This window comes from Eremomyces bilateralis, assembly GCF_010015585.1.
Source record: "Eremomyces bilateralis CBS 781.70 unplaced genomic scaffold P152scaffold_23, whole genome shotgun sequence".
Classification (NCBI taxonomy): Eukaryota; Fungi; Ascomycota; class Dothideomycetes; order Eremomycetales; family Eremomycetaceae; genus Eremomyces; species Eremomyces bilateralis.
Genome location: NW_022985089.1, coordinates 284,856 through 300,288, shown reverse-complemented (window position 1 = coordinate 300,288; position 15,433 = coordinate 284,856). Strand labels below are relative to the sequence as shown.

At 53.5% G+C, this 15,433-nt stretch overlaps 9 protein-coding genes across 9 annotated transcripts in view; 5 read left to right on the top strand and 4 right to left on the bottom strand.

The window, feature by feature from the left end:
• Positions 1 to 307: 307 nt before the first annotated feature.
• Positions 308 to 2,030, top strand: P152DRAFT_156732 (kinase-like protein). Its single transcript, XM_033673977.1, has one exon. It carries the CDS (start codon positions 786 to 788, stop codon positions 1,776 to 1,778), a length of 993 nt encoding a protein of 330 aa, XP_033531317.1. The 5' UTR covers positions 308 to 785; the 3' UTR covers positions 1,779 to 2,030.
• Positions 2,031 to 2,282: 252 nt separating this feature from the next.
• On the bottom strand, positions 2,283 to 3,511 carry P152DRAFT_402956 (uncharacterized protein; the record flags this gene model as incomplete). Its single annotated transcript, XM_033676681.1, has 2 exons — positions 2,283 to 2,943; positions 2,994 to 3,511. The coding sequence occupies 2 exons, from the start codon at positions 3,509 to 3,511 to the stop codon at positions 2,283 to 2,285; spliced, it is 1,179 nt and encodes a 392-aa protein (XP_033531316.1).
• A 782-nt stretch (positions 3,512 to 4,293) lies between these two features.
• On the top strand, positions 4,294 to 6,143 carry P152DRAFT_476337 (cation efflux protein; the record flags this gene model as incomplete). Its single annotated transcript, XM_033681497.1, has 4 exons — positions 4,294 to 4,372; positions 4,424 to 4,470; positions 4,522 to 4,608; positions 4,659 to 6,143. 4 exons carry the CDS (start codon positions 4,294 to 4,296, stop codon positions 6,141 to 6,143), a joined length of 1,698 nt encoding a protein of 565 aa, XP_033531315.1.
• A 584-nt stretch (positions 6,144 to 6,727) lies between these two features.
• On the top strand, positions 6,728 to 8,123 carry P152DRAFT_461357 (uncharacterized protein). Its single transcript, XM_033680114.1, has 5 exons — positions 6,728 to 6,857; positions 6,918 to 7,038; positions 7,096 to 7,183; positions 7,254 to 7,543; positions 7,628 to 8,123. The coding sequence occupies exons 2-5, from the start codon at positions 7,018 to 7,020 to the stop codon at positions 7,778 to 7,780; spliced, it is 552 nt and encodes a 183-aa protein (XP_033531314.1). The 5' UTR covers positions 6,728 to 6,857; positions 6,918 to 7,017; the 3' UTR covers positions 7,781 to 8,123.
• Positions 8,124 to 8,530: 407 nt separating this feature from the next.
• On the top strand, positions 8,531 to 10,102 carry P152DRAFT_484531 (acetohydroxy-acid reductoisomerase-like protein; the record flags this gene model as incomplete). The annotated part of the gene is made up of 5 exons (XM_033682010.1): positions 8,531 to 8,741; positions 8,800 to 8,831; positions 8,886 to 9,164; positions 9,233 to 9,900; positions 9,980 to 10,102. 5 exons carry the CDS (start codon positions 8,531 to 8,533, stop codon positions 10,005 to 10,007), a joined length of 1,218 nt encoding a protein of 405 aa, XP_033531313.1. The 3' UTR covers positions 10,008 to 10,102.
• A 1,214-nt stretch (positions 10,103 to 11,316) lies between these two features.
• Positions 11,317 to 11,885, bottom strand: P152DRAFT_156614 (uncharacterized protein). Its single transcript, XM_033673974.1, has one exon. The coding sequence runs from the start codon at positions 11,708 to 11,710 to the stop codon at positions 11,390 to 11,392; it is 321 nt and encodes a 106-aa protein (XP_033531312.1). The 5' UTR covers positions 11,711 to 11,885; the 3' UTR covers positions 11,317 to 11,389.
• Positions 11,886 to 13,743, top strand: P152DRAFT_156624 (uncharacterized protein). The gene is made up of 4 exons (XM_033673976.1): positions 11,886 to 12,201; positions 12,303 to 12,540; positions 12,600 to 13,374; positions 13,432 to 13,743. The coding sequence occupies exons 1-4, from the start codon at positions 12,060 to 12,062 to the stop codon at positions 13,585 to 13,587; spliced, it is 1,311 nt and encodes a 436-aa protein (XP_033531311.1). The 5' UTR covers positions 11,886 to 12,059; the 3' UTR covers positions 13,588 to 13,743.
• P152DRAFT_156620 (uncharacterized protein) lies at positions 13,654 to 14,487 on the bottom strand (the record flags this gene model as incomplete). The annotated part of the gene is made up of 1 exon (XM_033673975.1): positions 13,654 to 14,487. A coding segment is annotated over one exon (588 nt), but the record flags the coding sequence as incomplete, so codon positions are not given.
• Positions 14,488 to 14,505: 18 nt separating this feature from the next.
• Positions 14,506 to 15,433, bottom strand: part of P152DRAFT_494199 (uncharacterized protein) — a gene marked incomplete at its 5' end in the record, with an annotated part of 1,397 nt that continues 469 nt past the window's right edge. Inside the window, one exon of the mRNA XM_033682211.1 lies at positions 14,506 to 15,312. Within this exon, the coding sequence (XP_033531309.1) occupies positions 14,656 to 15,312 (657 nt within the window). The 3' untranslated portion in view covers positions 14,506 to 14,655. The remainder of the gene's footprint in view (positions 15,313 to 15,433) is intronic.

Genomic DNA, 15,433 nt, shown 5'->3' with positions numbered 1-15,433 from the left:
CACTTGTATATCAAATACCAACTTATAAATCGGAACTCGACTTGAATCAACCATGGCTTCCGTGTGGATTCCAGTGCCGCGACGTGCCCAGTGCTGAAGTAGCCTTGCAGGGCCATCTCGCCTGCAGAGTGACATTTGCCGGGCTTCAAAGCCCTTGAGCCCAATACTGCTTCGGGACGCAAACAGTTAACTTGCATATCACAGCTTAGTACCTTACATGGCCTTTTGACTGCCTTTTCCACGCCTACATAGCCTTATGTCTGCCTTTTACACACCCTAGATAGTGTTTAGCTATCCAATCAAAGTCTTGTCCTGTTTCCTCACCGGTTCCCAAGTCTGTTTTCGGTAACCGCCTTCATGTCTCCCCATATTACCAAGCGGGTGAAGCGCTTCATTGCTACGTGTACAGATGCCAGCGCAGTAGTAGCTTTGGAGGTAGCCTTGTCGGATTGAGTTTCTATATGTTTTATAGGTACGGAATAAACACAATGTCTCTTCTTGTTTCAAAGCCTTTCGCATTCTCCAACTCACTTATCGTGTTCAACCCTTTCACATTCTCCAACTCATTTGTCGTGTCCGCACCGGTATTGAAGCGTGGAACCCACAGCAAAAGAGGACGCAGTCATGGATATTACTGAGATCGCAGAGTCGGTGATATGGGATCGAGAATGGACACCGTATAAAGGCAACAATCCATTGTTTATCACTCTGGTCAACAAAGCCCCCTGATCCTGACGGGCAAAGGGGAAACCACTGGCAAACGATACATTCTGCGGCCTGATCACATGGTCTATGATGGATCCCGTTGTTATGAGCAACGAGACTTCTTAGGGTTGGGCGCGCAGGCAAGGGTTGCGCGAGTCTACGATACAGTCTCCGGGGAAGAGTTTGCGCAGAAGGTTTTCGAGTACTCGATCCACAAACTAGGATACTCGACATGGAGGCAGCAGGCAACCAGTGAGATCGACATCATGCACAAGCTAAGAGAGGCAAGTCGGGTTGTGCGCCTTTTCGACTGGTATGAGGGGATCACGGGCAGTATCCACCGGATCTGCGTGGTACTTTACCCCGTTGCGAACGGCGGATCGCTGAAAGACTGGCTCAACCAGAAGTTTCGAGAGCCGTCATCGACAATGACCAGAGATGAGCTGGTGACGATGCTCATGAACCTCGCGTTGGGTCTGCTGGAGATCCATAACAAGTCCATCCGCCACCGGGACATCAAGCCAGGAAACATCCTCGTCCACAACGGTGGAGTGCTGTACTCGGACTTCGGGCTTTCCCTCGACTTCGAGCCGTCGGGGAACAGCGTGACGAATTCTCCGTATGGCGTCCATACGCCCGTCTACGCGCCGCCGGAAATCCTGGCGATGCAGCCGCGGGACCGCAAATCGGACGTTTTCTGTTTGGGAGATGTGTTTTTGGAGATTCTCGCGGTGTACGAGAAGTCTCGTAGTGGTGGCTCCGGGACGATGCTGAGGCGGGTCACAAGATATGGACAAGGCAACAGTTATAGGTATGCGGACGGGGTTGGAAATGGCAGCATTCAGGGCGCGCTTTATTCAATCTTGGGATGGGATGGGATGCCTGGACTCGAAAATGTGCTCCAGCTTATATCGACCATGCTGGAAGTTGAGCTGAAGAAGCGGCCGAGTGCGTATGAAGTGCTGACAAAGCTTGCCGGGCCATATGGAGCTCCTGCTGCTGCTGCTGCCGACTACGATGACGTTGACGACGATGATGGCGAGGACGAGGAGGGCGAGGAGGGCGAGCAGTAGTAGCGATTATGATATGGCTATGAATGATGAAATGTAAGAACAGATATTGAGACCATGGTCAGGGTGGACAGATGTTTCGTAAGAACGAGTCCGAAGAATATAATGATGTCCTTAGTTTTGACAATCGCCGTTATTTCGGCCAGATAAATATAACTGAATAGAGGTTTGCACAGATGGAATCAATGGACACCTCGATGCATTGATAACTTGCTCTGTGTGCAAATTCGCCGCTTGTCTGATATCCACATGGCCGCTCGGCTCTAAGAATCTGGACTATCACGCGGCGCCGGCTCTTCACTGTTACCCGAATGCTCTAATGGTTGGCAGCCTTTAACCCCCGAGACGTAATCGAAGTCCGCGCCGGAGTGCTGCGATGAGCAAGCAAATGCCTTCCAATAAAGAGACACTCGGGCTGTTGGAGATATGTAGTTGTGGCGCTGGCTGTAATCCTGAAGCGTTGTTGGAATCCTTTCTTTTTAATTCCAACAATGCTAGACAGCTCATTCACTTCGCCGTATCGAAGTATGAGCCGAGCATCCACACCGCAGCACAGCCTAGGAGCGCCGTTGCTCCCATGACCTGTTTGCTCCACGTATTCTCCACCTGCACCTTCGCCGCCACACCATGGTTAAGACCCCGGAAGGTTACCGATGCTCCATCTGCGGCGGCTCTTGAATGCTCCGGTCCGGGTGCGGAAGCATTATGTCTCTTCTGAGCCTCCTCGACCAAGTTCTGCAGCGCCTGAAGTTCCTCTTTCCAGCTCGTCGCATTCCAGGACGCCGCATCTGCCTCCCCTTGAACCTCTACGTTCTGCACGTTGCCAAAAAAGTCCATGACCTTGCGCGCTCGCGCTGCTTCGGCTCCTCCTTCAAACAAGTCGTAGCGGAACCCTGGGCGCGAGTGGATCTGCTCCTCGTCGTATGAATCGAATAGGTCGCCTAGATTAAGCTTGCTTCCTTGCTCGCGGACCTGCGTTTCGAGGAATTCGAGATTATAATAGGTATATCGATCGATCACGGCGACGCCGACGTCGTTGTCTGCATGGTGGCTGTAGGAGGACTCGTCGATTTCGGAAGAACCAGTCGCGATGATGTTGGGGGAGTAGAATTTGCTGTACATGGTGTTCGCCTGGCAGGTGTCGATCATGAATAGCATTTCGTGGTATCTATTGCCCTCCATGAGTATGAATTTGAAGATCTTGGGATGTATGCTCACCTCTTCTTCTCCCACATCTGCGCAAAGGCATCGGCGAGGTCAAACGCACTGATTTCCTCCGCATCCTGGAACTTGAGGAACTCGTTCCCACCGTGCCCGGTCATGTAGATCAAGATGTTGCTCCGATCGTCCGTCAACAGCCTTTTGCTTCGCGGTACGTCGTCGCCAAACCGGTCTGTGAGCAACCGGATAAAGTTCTCTACCGTAACCTCGTAGCCCCTATAATCCACTTCGATGTTGTCTCCATAGAGATCCAGTGCTCGATCCGCGTTGTTGTAAACAGTGCCGGGGAACACGTTTCGAGGGTTGCAAGCCATGTCATCTGGAAGCATGAGAATGATCTGGGAATCCGGAATGCCCAGTCGCTTGACAGTCCTATATAAGGACAAGACATTGGCAAGATGTCTATAGTTGAACCAAAACCGAGATGTCGAAACAAGGACGGCCCAATTCGATGTATGTTCAGCGGAGGAGAGGATACTTGCTCCAAGGAGGAGCAAGATTGAGAAAAATAACATATTGTCCAGCCAAAAGCGTAGTTACCGGCCTGGTATCTACGATGTTGTAGTCAAGAGACTACAATCGTAAGGGCACTTCAAGTGCCTGCTGTTCCTTGGTTGTAGACAGAATTACAAATACGTCGTTGAGGTCCGAAGTTAAGGGGAGAGTAGATACTTAACAGGGTCCAGACTTATGTAAGCTCAGCTCCTATCGTACAGAGTACACACGATTGCTTTAAAGTTCACATATATTTATTTGTTATGTACAAATCTCCTATATTGTCCAAAGTAATTCTCAGATCACATAGTGATGCAGCACCAACGACCAGCTACAAAGCGGACTTAACCTCGAATCCTCAATAAGGTACTCCATACTTGAGGTCAGATGGCTTGGTCACCTGTGGTTGGTCATTAGTACTATATCCTAGACATGCTAACCATTTAAGGCAGATACTTGTGTATTGTACAGGTAATTAATCCTTATATTTTACTATTGTGGTCTAAGTGTGATTACTAGTGCTTTGCAGATCTCGAGTTTCATTCCTGCCTGCCCGTCCACGATATGACGCCACCCGCCACTACATTAATTCCTGACAGACAATAGATTGTATTTACCATTCTGTGTATACCACAACGGCACTTCATATCCAAAGCTCTGTGCGCCCAGTGTATAGAAACCATCTCATTACATTTATTATCCAAATGTCTCTCCGGCCCCAGATAGTGTAGCTTCAGCACCAGTTCTGATCGCGCGGTCCTAGATTCATAGACACTGCGCTTTTGCGCAGAACGGTGCCATCATGGCTCTATCCAAATCGACGAGGATACAAATCCTCTTGGCCATAGACACACTATTCTTTTTATTGGAATTAACTGTTGGTATGTAGGGTCGATGGAGAACATGGGAATGGAAACTGACTGGTGGTGCAGGATACTCGGTTCATTCTCTTGCGCTTGTCGCCGATGCATTTCATATGGTATGCTATCATGATTCTCCGATTATCCTACAATAACTAACACGGACCAAGTTAAATGATGTGCTCTCATTATGTGTTGGACTGTGGGCTGTCAAGGTAGCCACGTCGAAGACTAAGTCAACTACATACACCTATGGCGTCAGTACTCATTCAGCCTACATCCAAGATGGTTGCTAACGCGCACGTAGTGGCAACGCGCAGAAACATTAGGGGCCTTGGTCAACGGAGTGTTCCTGGTCGCACTATGTCTATCGATCTTCCTCGAAGCGATTCAACGATTTGTCGAACCCCAAGAAGTTTCTCAACCACAGCTCGTTCTCGTTGTCGGGTGCTGTGGTCTCGCCTCCAATATCCTCGGTCTCTTCCTGTTCCACGAACATAGCCATGGGCCAGGCGGCCATGGGCACGATCACGAACATGGAGACGGCCTGGGTGCGGCAGAGGAAGGACACGCTCATCCCGAGGGGATTGACGAGGATCCAGAAACTCAAGCCATTGCTGACCCGACCGGAAATATCGAGGATGTCCTTCCAGAGAGCCAAGTTCAGAAGCAATCCCGAAGGAGGTTCTCCGGACAGCGGGAAGGCGATGGTTCCAGAACACCTTCGGGCAGGATTACGTCTCCTCTCCAGCATCGCAAAAAGCACAGCCGATCTCGATCAAGGGGCTATTCCAGTCTCGGAGAGATCCATGTCCACCCAGCCTCGTTCCGGAACGAGATCATCGCCGCAAGCAAGTTAGACAACATCGACTCGGGGTCAGGCACCGACACAGAGGAAGAGCAAGCTGTTGTGGACGAACCAACCGAAGCAGACCCCTTACTCAAAAGACAGTCCAACCCTTCCAGCCACAGCAAGCACCGGCCCCGAGCGGTGTCGGACGGCGCTCTTCATGCACACCACCGCCACGCTCAACCCCGAGGCGATGGCAAGTCCCACTCCCACTCCCACAGCGACCTCAATATGAAAGGCGTCTTCCTCCACGTCGTAGGCGACGCACTCGGCAACATCGGTGTCATCGCCTCCGCGCTCATCATCTGGCTCACCAAATCGCCCTACCGCTTCTACTCCGACCCTCTCATCTCCCTCATCATCACCATCATCATCCTCTGCTCCGCCGTCCCCCTTTGCAAAGCCGCGTCGCGCATCCTTCTACAAGCCGTCCCCATCGGCCTATCTGTCGACGACATCAAAGCAGACATCACCACACTCCCAGGCGTGCGCTCCTGCCACCACCTCCACGTCTGGCAGCTGAGCGACACCAAGCTGGTCGCGAGCCTGCACGTCCAAGTCGCGTTCCCAACCGGCATCTGCGACTCCAAAGGCGAGGGCTCCGCGCAGTACATGGCGCTCGCGCGGAGCATCCGCCGGTGCCTGCACGCGTACGGTATCCACTCGTCGACGATCCAGCCAGAGTTCTGCCTGGAGTCCGACCTCGGCCAGGAGAACGGCGTGGCGCATCACGATGGCCATCTGGACGAGGAGGATAGCTGCGGAGAGGACGACGATATTGGATCGGGGCGGTCGTCGAAGGGGAAGGGAAGCCGCGTGGCGAGCAAGGCGCCTAGTCGGTCAAGCTTGAGGGCATCGCCGGATGCGTGTCTACTGGAGTGTGGGGATGAGTGTGGGAATGGGAAGCAATGCTGTGTGCCGGATCGGGAGTTGGATCGGTGATCGGATACGCAGCAAAGGGTATGCGAAAGGAGTGGAGTTTGGCATCCCCAAGCCAGAGTGGTACTGTACGATCTAGGGAGAGTCACATACAGACCGGCTTGCGAGTGCCTCTTGTTTATTATAGAAATGTTTTAATACCGCGGTTGGCGACAAGCTGTCGAATGCCTTCATCCATATCATCACCATGCCACGGTTGGTGATCTTCTGGTCCGCACTCTAGACTAGACTCATCTTCCCCTTGATATCCCCTCCCCGTACTATATTCTCGCCCCTGGTGGCTCCTCTCCTCTGGTATCTCCTCGCCGGTGATATCTCCTCTTCACTGATGTCCCTTCTCCCCTAATATATCCTCTCCTCTGGCCTCCTATCCCCTGGTATCTCCTCTCGCTGGAAACTCCTTGCCCCTGGTATCCCCTCCCACGATATCCCTCGATCTTCCACATCGACCAGATTCGACAAAGTGGCAAGGCAACAAGGCATCAATACCTTATACGGCGATAAGGCGATAAGGCGCCAATGGCGCACCCCAGTCAACAAATCAGATCGGCGGGTAACAGTGGGCCAATCTCTCCCGCACTCACTCACTCACAGTCTCACAGATGATAACATTGCGAAGCAACCAGCGCAATACAATCGTGCTGTGAGCAACTCATATCTTGGAGACTCGTTCTTCCAAACCGTTCTTTTCTCCACCAAGCATTTGCCTATACAGCAGTTAGTTTAACCTTACCCGCATCCCTTCCCGCCAGTGTTTACTTAACTCCGGAACTCCAGCAGACCCCGCCACGCCCTCACACCCGGGCCGTACCTGCGATATCTAGATTCCACCATTTACCCGAACTGAGCAGTCCGATTCTAGGCTGATTCAGGCAAGATGTTGAAGATCTGGTCTATGGTAAGCGAGGAGAGGAAAGGGTATTTTGTTGTTGGATCTCACTAACCGCCACCCCAGAAGCAGAAGCAGCAGCAGGCTGAGAACGCCGCTGCGGGCGGTTCGAAGAAGAAGAAGATCACCGCCGCTCAACTTCGGGTCCAGAAAGGTCAATATCCTATCGCATTTTCTATCCACGATATCCGCCTTCGACAGCAACTAACCTCCCGCCGCCCCAGACCTCTCGGAACTCGCCCTAGGCAGCACGATGCGCACCGACTTCCCCGACCCGGACGACATCCTAAACTTCATCCTCACGATCGATCCGGACGAGGGCATGTACGTCGGCGGGCGGTTCAGCTTCTCATTCGCGATCAACCAGAACTTCCCGCATGATCCGCCCAAGGTCAAGTGTCGCGAGAAGATCTACCATCCGAACATCGATCTGGAGGGGAATGTGTGCTTGAACATCCTGCGGGAGGATTGGAAGCCGGTGTTGAACTTGAACGCGGTGATCGTGGGTCTGCAGGTGAGTGTAGTTTACAAGCGCAAGACTTGGGGAGGAAGGGTGCGGGACAGGTTGTATGAACAGAGGCTAATTGAATGTGATCAGTTCCTCTTTCTTGAGCCCAACGCGGCTGATCCCTTGAACAAAGACGCGGCGGAAGACCTGAAGACCAACCGAGAGTCGTTCAAGCGGAATGTCAGGGCGTCGATGGCCGGTGGTCAGGTCCGGAAGGAGAGATTCGACAAGGTCACGAAGTGATGAGGGGAGGACATCAACATCCCCAAATACAGAATTGTTTCGTGACGAGCTATCAGCTCTAGACTTCATTACCCAGGAGAACCTACCCACCAATATGGAGGCCGAGTGTTGGAATGGCATTGAAGCAGAGGAGGGTTGGACAACCGAAGGAATGGCCGGAGAGAGGGCCCAGTGTTGTTCATTTTGTTCTACGGGGCTGAGAACCATCGTCTAAGCGACACAGCGTGTATACAGCAGCCCCGATTCCTCACATAACGATGTCTATCATAGCAATAGACCACAAATTAGTCACCACTCACAAGTAGATAATTTTCATACAAAATGATCATAGGCAGTTAGGCACACAGCTAACAGTACTAGTACGCTACCTTACCATATAACTTAAAAGTTATAACTACCTGATTGGGTGATGGAATTAACGGAGCCGATGTCGGAGGCTGTGAGAGAGTGAGTAAGAATGTGTATGAGAAAGAGTGTGCAAACAGGAGAGTGGCAGAGACGCAGAGGGCACAAGCTCCAAGCTCGGCCCCCCCGGCAGCAAACTCCACTGTCCGACTCGGCTCGAGCTGCCAATAGACCGCCAATGAGGCAATGACTGTGCAGGACAAATTCTTCCCGCGGTGTGTGACTACGCTGAATTTCGGAATCACTATCTCCCTCTCCTCTTAACCCTCCGCAAATCTCAATTGCTTCTGCAATACATCAATCTCCAAATCTCCACTCTCATCAATCCCTCTCCATCCTTCCGAGATGTCGTCGCGCACCGCTACCCGAGCTCTGCGTGCTCAAGCCGCTCAGCTTGCGAAGCCAGCGGTTCAGCAACGTAGCTTCGTGACCGCCATCCAGGCTGCGAAGGTCGCCAATGGCGTTGCCGCGAAGAAGAGCACGGCTTCACTTTCGTTCCAGCAGACGCGAGGTGTGAAGACGATTGACTTCGCCGGAACCAAGGAGAAGGTCTACGGTAATTGAGCCCGGAGAAAGGCGGTGTACAAAGGATTCGTTACTGATGACTGTTACAGAGCGTGAGGACTGGCCGAGGGAAAAGCTTCTTGTAAGTCATTGAGCTTTACAAACATACAATCCAAGAGGCTGATCCAGATTCCAGGAATACTTCAAGAACGACACCCTCGCTCTCATCGGCTACGGCTCGCAAGGTCACGGCCAAGGTCTCAACCTGCGCGACAACGGCCTGAATGTCATAATCGGCGTCCGGAAAGATGGCACCTCATGGAAGGAGGCTCAGCAAGACGGCTGGGTCCCTGGCAAGAACCTGTTCGACATTGACGAGGCCATCACCCGTGGTACCATCATCATGAATCTGCTGAGCGACGCCGCCCAGAAGGAGACCTGGGCGCACATCAAGCCGCAGTTGACCAAGGGCAAGGTATGTCAATTGGATCCTTCCATCTCCACACCCATAAAACCAATTGAATGACCACTAACCCATCCCAGACCCTCTACTTCTCCCACGGCTTCTCCCCCGTCTTCAAGCACCTCACCACCGTCGAAGTCCCCAAAGACATCGACGTCATCCTCGTCGCCCCCAAGGGCTCCGGCCGCACCGTGCGTACTCTCTTCAAAGAGGGCCGCGGTATCAACTCCTCCGTTGCCGTCTTCCAGGATGTCACCGGCAAGGCCGAAGAGAAAGCCGTCGCCCTCGGCGTCGCCGTCGGCTCCGGCTACCTCTACAAGACCACCTTCGAAAAGGAGGTCTACTCTGACCTGTACGGTGAACGCGGCTGCCTCATGGGCGGCATCCACGGCATGTTCCTCGCCCAGTACGAGGTGCTCCGCGAGCGCGGCCACTCGCCCTCCGAGGCCTTCAACGAGACCGTCGAGGAGGCTACCCAGAGCCTGTACCCGCTCATCGGCGCCAACGGGATGGACTACATGTACGCCGCGTGCTCGACCACCGCGCGCCGTGGCGCCATCGATTGGAGCAAGAAGTTCCGCGAGGCGCTGAAGCCCGTGTTCAACGAGCTGTATGATCGCGTCGCCGACGGTAGCGAGACGCAGCGATCGCTGGACTATAACAGCCGCCCGGATTATCGGGAGTTGTATGAGAAGGAGATGAAGGAGATCCAGGATTTGGAGATCTGGAGGGCGGGCAAGGCCGTTCGGTGAGTTTATTTCTTCCTTCTCCCTTTCATGCCATTGTGCCTCTGATGAATTGGTGGTCAATCACTAACGGTATAACAGCTCTCTCCGCCCGGAGAACATCAAGTAAACGGCTCGGTATATATCTCGGCCGGTCTAGACCATTGAAGTTTATGGGCTTGCTTGACCTCGCAAGAGTCGAATTTCCTTTTGTATTATAGGCGCTGGATCCGGTCGAGCATTCAAAAGAATTCGATTTATGGCTGCGCCTGTTTACACTTGTTTATGAGATCAAATTGAGATTTTTATTCGACATTGCTTATTTACTAACATCGTATGACCATTACTTAAAGCACGCCGGCGTCGTCCATTCGCTGCCAACTCTCTCGTCTCTCCTTCACGGTGATCGACCACACTAGATATCTAATGGCAGCCATCCCAAATTCATGCCCTACGTCGTGGTGTCACTACGCACTCCGCCCCTTGAACTGGTCCCTCGCACAAGGGAGGTAAAGAATGATCGGCTTGTCCTTCTCGGCTCGCCCGAAGAACGCAGCCGGATTGTCGGGCCAGCAATCAGTTCTATGGGGACACTTGAGATAGTACTCAGATGCCATTAGAATGCTCGGATATTCTCCATAACTTCATAAGACGACGCATTATAAGACATTTCAAATACCGTTATAGTGTGAACCCTCTCAAGGGTGAAGATGATTGCCGCTACAGTACCTACCGCATCGGGAAGTCGCCAGGGTCGTTCCCACCTATTTGCTTTGATACCGTGATGATCCATCTTCCTACCAGTCGATGCCACCGGATTCATTCTCTTTGATCACACAAGACCCGAGCAGACTCGTTTATAATGGCGATCATCTCCCTCAATTTAAGATAATGAAACTGTCTTATTCACATCTCAAAAGCAAAGAGCCCCAGGAGTCTGGCCAGGTGGATGGGATAACCCCGCAGTGCTCGAAACATGAAGCCAGGGGACCAGGAAAGCGATCTATCCTCCCACCACAGTGGTGTGAGCAATCCTGGAAGTGGAACAAACAATTTGCAGCGAGAAGGAACGAAATGAATCAGTGGAATAATGGGATTGTATGTCGCAGACCCAGGCAAGAACTGCAAGAGTGACGATCAGGCGTCAGCTGTCAGGACTCAGGATACTGCAGCACATCCCCCTGCCGGGCCTGGTTCCTGCCACTCCTTACTTGCTGTATTCCTGAACTGGCCGAACACTTCATTCTCAGCCGCTTCAAAGCAGATTGAGGCACGGAGAGATGAATATGTCGAAATCGTCTTTTGCCTAGAGACGTGGTTGGGGATGTGGAGTCAAGCCAGCGATCTGAACCCTGAAGACTCCTAATGGGGAGGTATCATATATCTGATATCAACATAACCACGTGGAGGAAGCAGGAGACAGATCACCATCCTGCTATTCGGTTGAACCGGAGATGTCAGGTCGAAGTTCAGGGAACTAGGCGAGCAGTCAGAGAAACCCGGGAACACATCTCATGATTCACCATGACTTCTGGGATTCAATCCTTTGGCCGAGAGACAAGAACCAAGGACAATTATTTTGAAACGCACTGCAACATCTGGAGCCACTCTCATCGCACTGTCACCGTGTGATTGGACGGAGGCGCCATCCGTACCTGAATTTGTTTCGGTTACGCATGGGCAGCAAGGGATCCCTGGATGAACGGTCAAATCGACCTCCTCGACTCCGCGCCTTGCCTGACCACTATCACGGTCCCACCCTCTATCCCTCCGACCAAGAAACAGACTTATGTTTGGAACATCGGACCTAGAACACGTTTCTGAACAGGACATGACCCCTTGGCTTGCCACGGTGGTGACATTTAACCTTTGCGCTATGGCTTGCCTCGGACATATGCCCTTGAATAGGCGCTTGTGTTTCCCTATTGATGCTCCAGTCCTTATTGACCCGCAGCAATGTTCAATACTCCGTATTGTTCAACTTCTAAATAGCGCCCGCACCCGCACTGTGAATAGGATGCGTGTGAATTTTTGACTCCAGCGTCTTATCAAAAGCGTCTCCCTTTCTTTGAGTCCTTCCTTTATATTCTCGCGACCTTCTCTGGAGAACACTCGCTTCTTTCTCCTTCCCGCATCCTCTGAGAGGCCTTTGAGCAGAACACTCCCTGAAACGACTGCCATCATGCTCTTCTCTTCTTTCCTTCTTGGGCTCACGCTCACCAAGTTCGGCATAGCTGGCTATGTACTGGAAGACGACTACAGCCCCTCGAACTTTTTTGACAAGTTCGACTTTTTTACCGCACGGGACCCGACACATGGATTTGGTGAGTTCGCCATGCTTGGACAGAACCCTTAATTGCCCACTGCAAATTTCACCTGTCAAGGATAGATGTTCGCATACCTCAGACTACTGACGGTATCCCAGTCCAATATGTCGACAAGGGTACCGCCCAGGGGTCCGGACTGATCAAGACCTCATCAGACTCCATTTATATGGGTGTCGATACGGAGAATGAGACTCCCAATGGACGGCCAAGCGTGCGGATAACGAGCAAGAAGGCGTATAACTCCGGACTCGTTATCCTCGATCTATCGCACATGCCCGGAAGCGTCTGCGGAACTTGGCCTGCGTTCTGGATGGTGGGACCGGACTGGCCTCACGGGTAATTCATTTTCTATATGCGAACAACAATGCGTGTGCCGACTTATTGACTTTACACAGCGGAGAGATCGACATCATCGAAGGCGTCAATGCCCAGCAATCCAATTCCATGGCCCTACACACTGCCCCCGGCTGCACCATCAATCCCAGCACTGTCAACCGCGCTTTCACTGGCCAAATCCACACTCCCAACTGCGACGTCAAAGCCCAAGGCCAATCCGCCAACGAAGGTTGCTCCATCAGGGCCCCGGAGAATCACCAAGCCACCTACGGCGACGACTTCAACGCCGCCGACGGCGGAGTCTACGCTACGGAATGGACCGAAGACTACATCGGCATCTGGCACTTTCAGCGCAACGCCATCCCCGAAGATATCAACAGCGGCACCCCGGACCCAACGAAATGGGGTCGCCCGATCGCCCTCTTCCACGGCGGCTGCGACTTCTCCAAGGCGTTCCAGGAGCAGCGGATCGTCTTCGACACCACCTTCTGCGGGGACTGGGCGGGGAACGTCTTCTCGAGCGACTCCACGTGCGCAGCGAAGGGGAATTCGTGCAACGCGTTTGTTCGGGATAATCCGAGCGCGTTTACGGAGTCGTTCTGGCGGGTGCGGTCGCTGAAGGTCTACCAGCAAGATACCCATGACGGGTTTATCGGACTTTCACCAAGTGAGCCGTTAAGCAGCAGTCAGAGCATCAGTCAGAGCAGCAGAAGCAGCAGCAGCAGTGTGGGAAGCAGTGTGAGCAGTGGCAACAGCTCATCCCCTGTGACAGCCACGACATTCGTGACGTTCACACGGCCGGCGAGTGTACCGCAGTCGCCGTCTAAGGCTCCGGTAAGCATCACATTGTCTCCTTGTTTTTCCTAATTTCTCTCTTCTCATTCCGTTTAGCCTGGTTCCGATTCGGCTCCTGCAATCGTCACCAAGACGGAAATTCGGACTGTCTACGGCCCCCCTCCCACGGAAGTTGTCCCGCTCGAAGAGGAGAGGACGACCGTCACACAGATGGTAACCGTATATTTGAAAAGCACTGGATCGTCTTCATGAGGCGTTCTGGTGTTTGCGGCAATAGACTCCTTCGACGGATTATGATCGGCGTCTCCCTGGTTTGGGAGTCATGGAATGTCGACTCAGGCATTCATTCCTTCATCAACATCGCCACCCCCCGGATCTTCCACGTTGCCAATCTCCTCTAATGACTCCACGATCGCTACGACTCACGGCCTATGACGGGATTTTCCGACGCCGTCACGACTCTCTACTTCCAAGTCCTTTTCCTTACTCTCTCTCTCTCTCTCATATCCTACGACACCCGCTGGACCCGGCCACTAACCTCCCCCACCAGACCAACACCATCCCTCACATCCGCACCCGCTCCCGCACCCGTGCGCGCACTCGAATTCCCCTCCACACCCAACTCCACCCCCCTCCACCTCCACCTCCGCCTCCTCCCGTCACCCCAACCTTCACGCTTCCCTCCGACCCCCAATCCCCCAACACCCCTCTCCCGTTCCCGCTGTTCACCCTCCCCGACGATATCGAACCCGCAAACGAGAAGCCCGTAGATGCCGCTGCGGTGGTGCGGGTGGGAGAGAATGCGCGACCGGTTATGACGGCGCCGGCGGAGGGGATGGGGGTGTTTGTAGGTGCGTACCGGTGACGGAGGTGGATATAGACATGGGATAGAAATTGGCGGGGTGGGACAGCATTCGCTTCTTGTACATATGTGAGCCTGGTGGGCGTTCGGTGCGCCAGGCATTTTCGATTCGTGACGCGCGTTACGAGACGTGTTTGTCGACGGTGGGGATTGACGACTTTATGAAAGGATACGGAAGACCTGATACCATGGGAGGATCGGGTGTTCGGGTTTATATATACACGGCATACCGAGCGGTGTATGTATGGGGATATAGGCAAAACTTCATAGAGCAATGCGGATATGCAGGTATTCGCCAACCATCATATGGAACACGAGCTATCGTTTTTGAACGTCTATGATTTGATTTACATTAGAGGCAGGAGAGCCAAAGCTCAATCGCCACCGTTTTGCATGACTGCATCTATGTTTGATGAAGCGCTCGCCGTGGCGTCCTGAGGTTTTCCAGCCGGCTTCTTCTACTTTTTCACGGTGTCTTTCGATGCTTTCCCCTGAATCTCCTCTGGCTTCCTCGCCGCCTCCTCTAGGCCATCCTTCCCGTTCTTCGATGTCTTTTCCTGACTCTCCCCTTCCTTCCCCGCCTTGTCCGCCTGCGCCTTCACCTGCATCTCCACCTTCCTCCGCCTCTTCAACTCCCGCTTCGACAACGCCTCCCCCCCCTCCCCCAACGCCTCCACCTCCCTCTTCCCATTCTCATTCTTCCCCCCCCTCCCCTTCCCCTTCCCCTTCTTCCCCTCCCTACTCTCCTCCTCCTCCACCACCACCGGCCGCTCCCCCCCGTCCACCACCCCAATTGTCCCTCGATACACCCCCCGCCTCGCCTCCTCCCGCCGCAGATACTCCCCTGCCTCCCGCACCAGCGCTTCATAGGCCCGCTCGGCGCCGAGTCCCCATACACTCGCGGCCAGATTAATCACGTCGGCTGGTGCGCGCGCGGCCAGGGCGGTGCGCGCCCCGGAGCTGATGACGATGCCACGGTAGCGCAGGGCGCGCAGCAACGCGGTGGCATTGGAGATGAGATTGCGATGGGCGTCGCTGGCGGAGGTATTCTGCGCGTCGGAGGCGGAAGGGGGTTGGGTAGCGGCGGCGTACGCAATCTCGAAGCAGCAGCCGCGCTTGACGGCAGCGTTTAGGGTGTGGTGTTTGGAGTTGAGGTGGAAGGGGAGGCGGTGGGCGAGGTCGAGGGAGATGAGGGAAGGGGGGAGGGAGGTACAAGCGAGGGTGAGGGACTTTTCG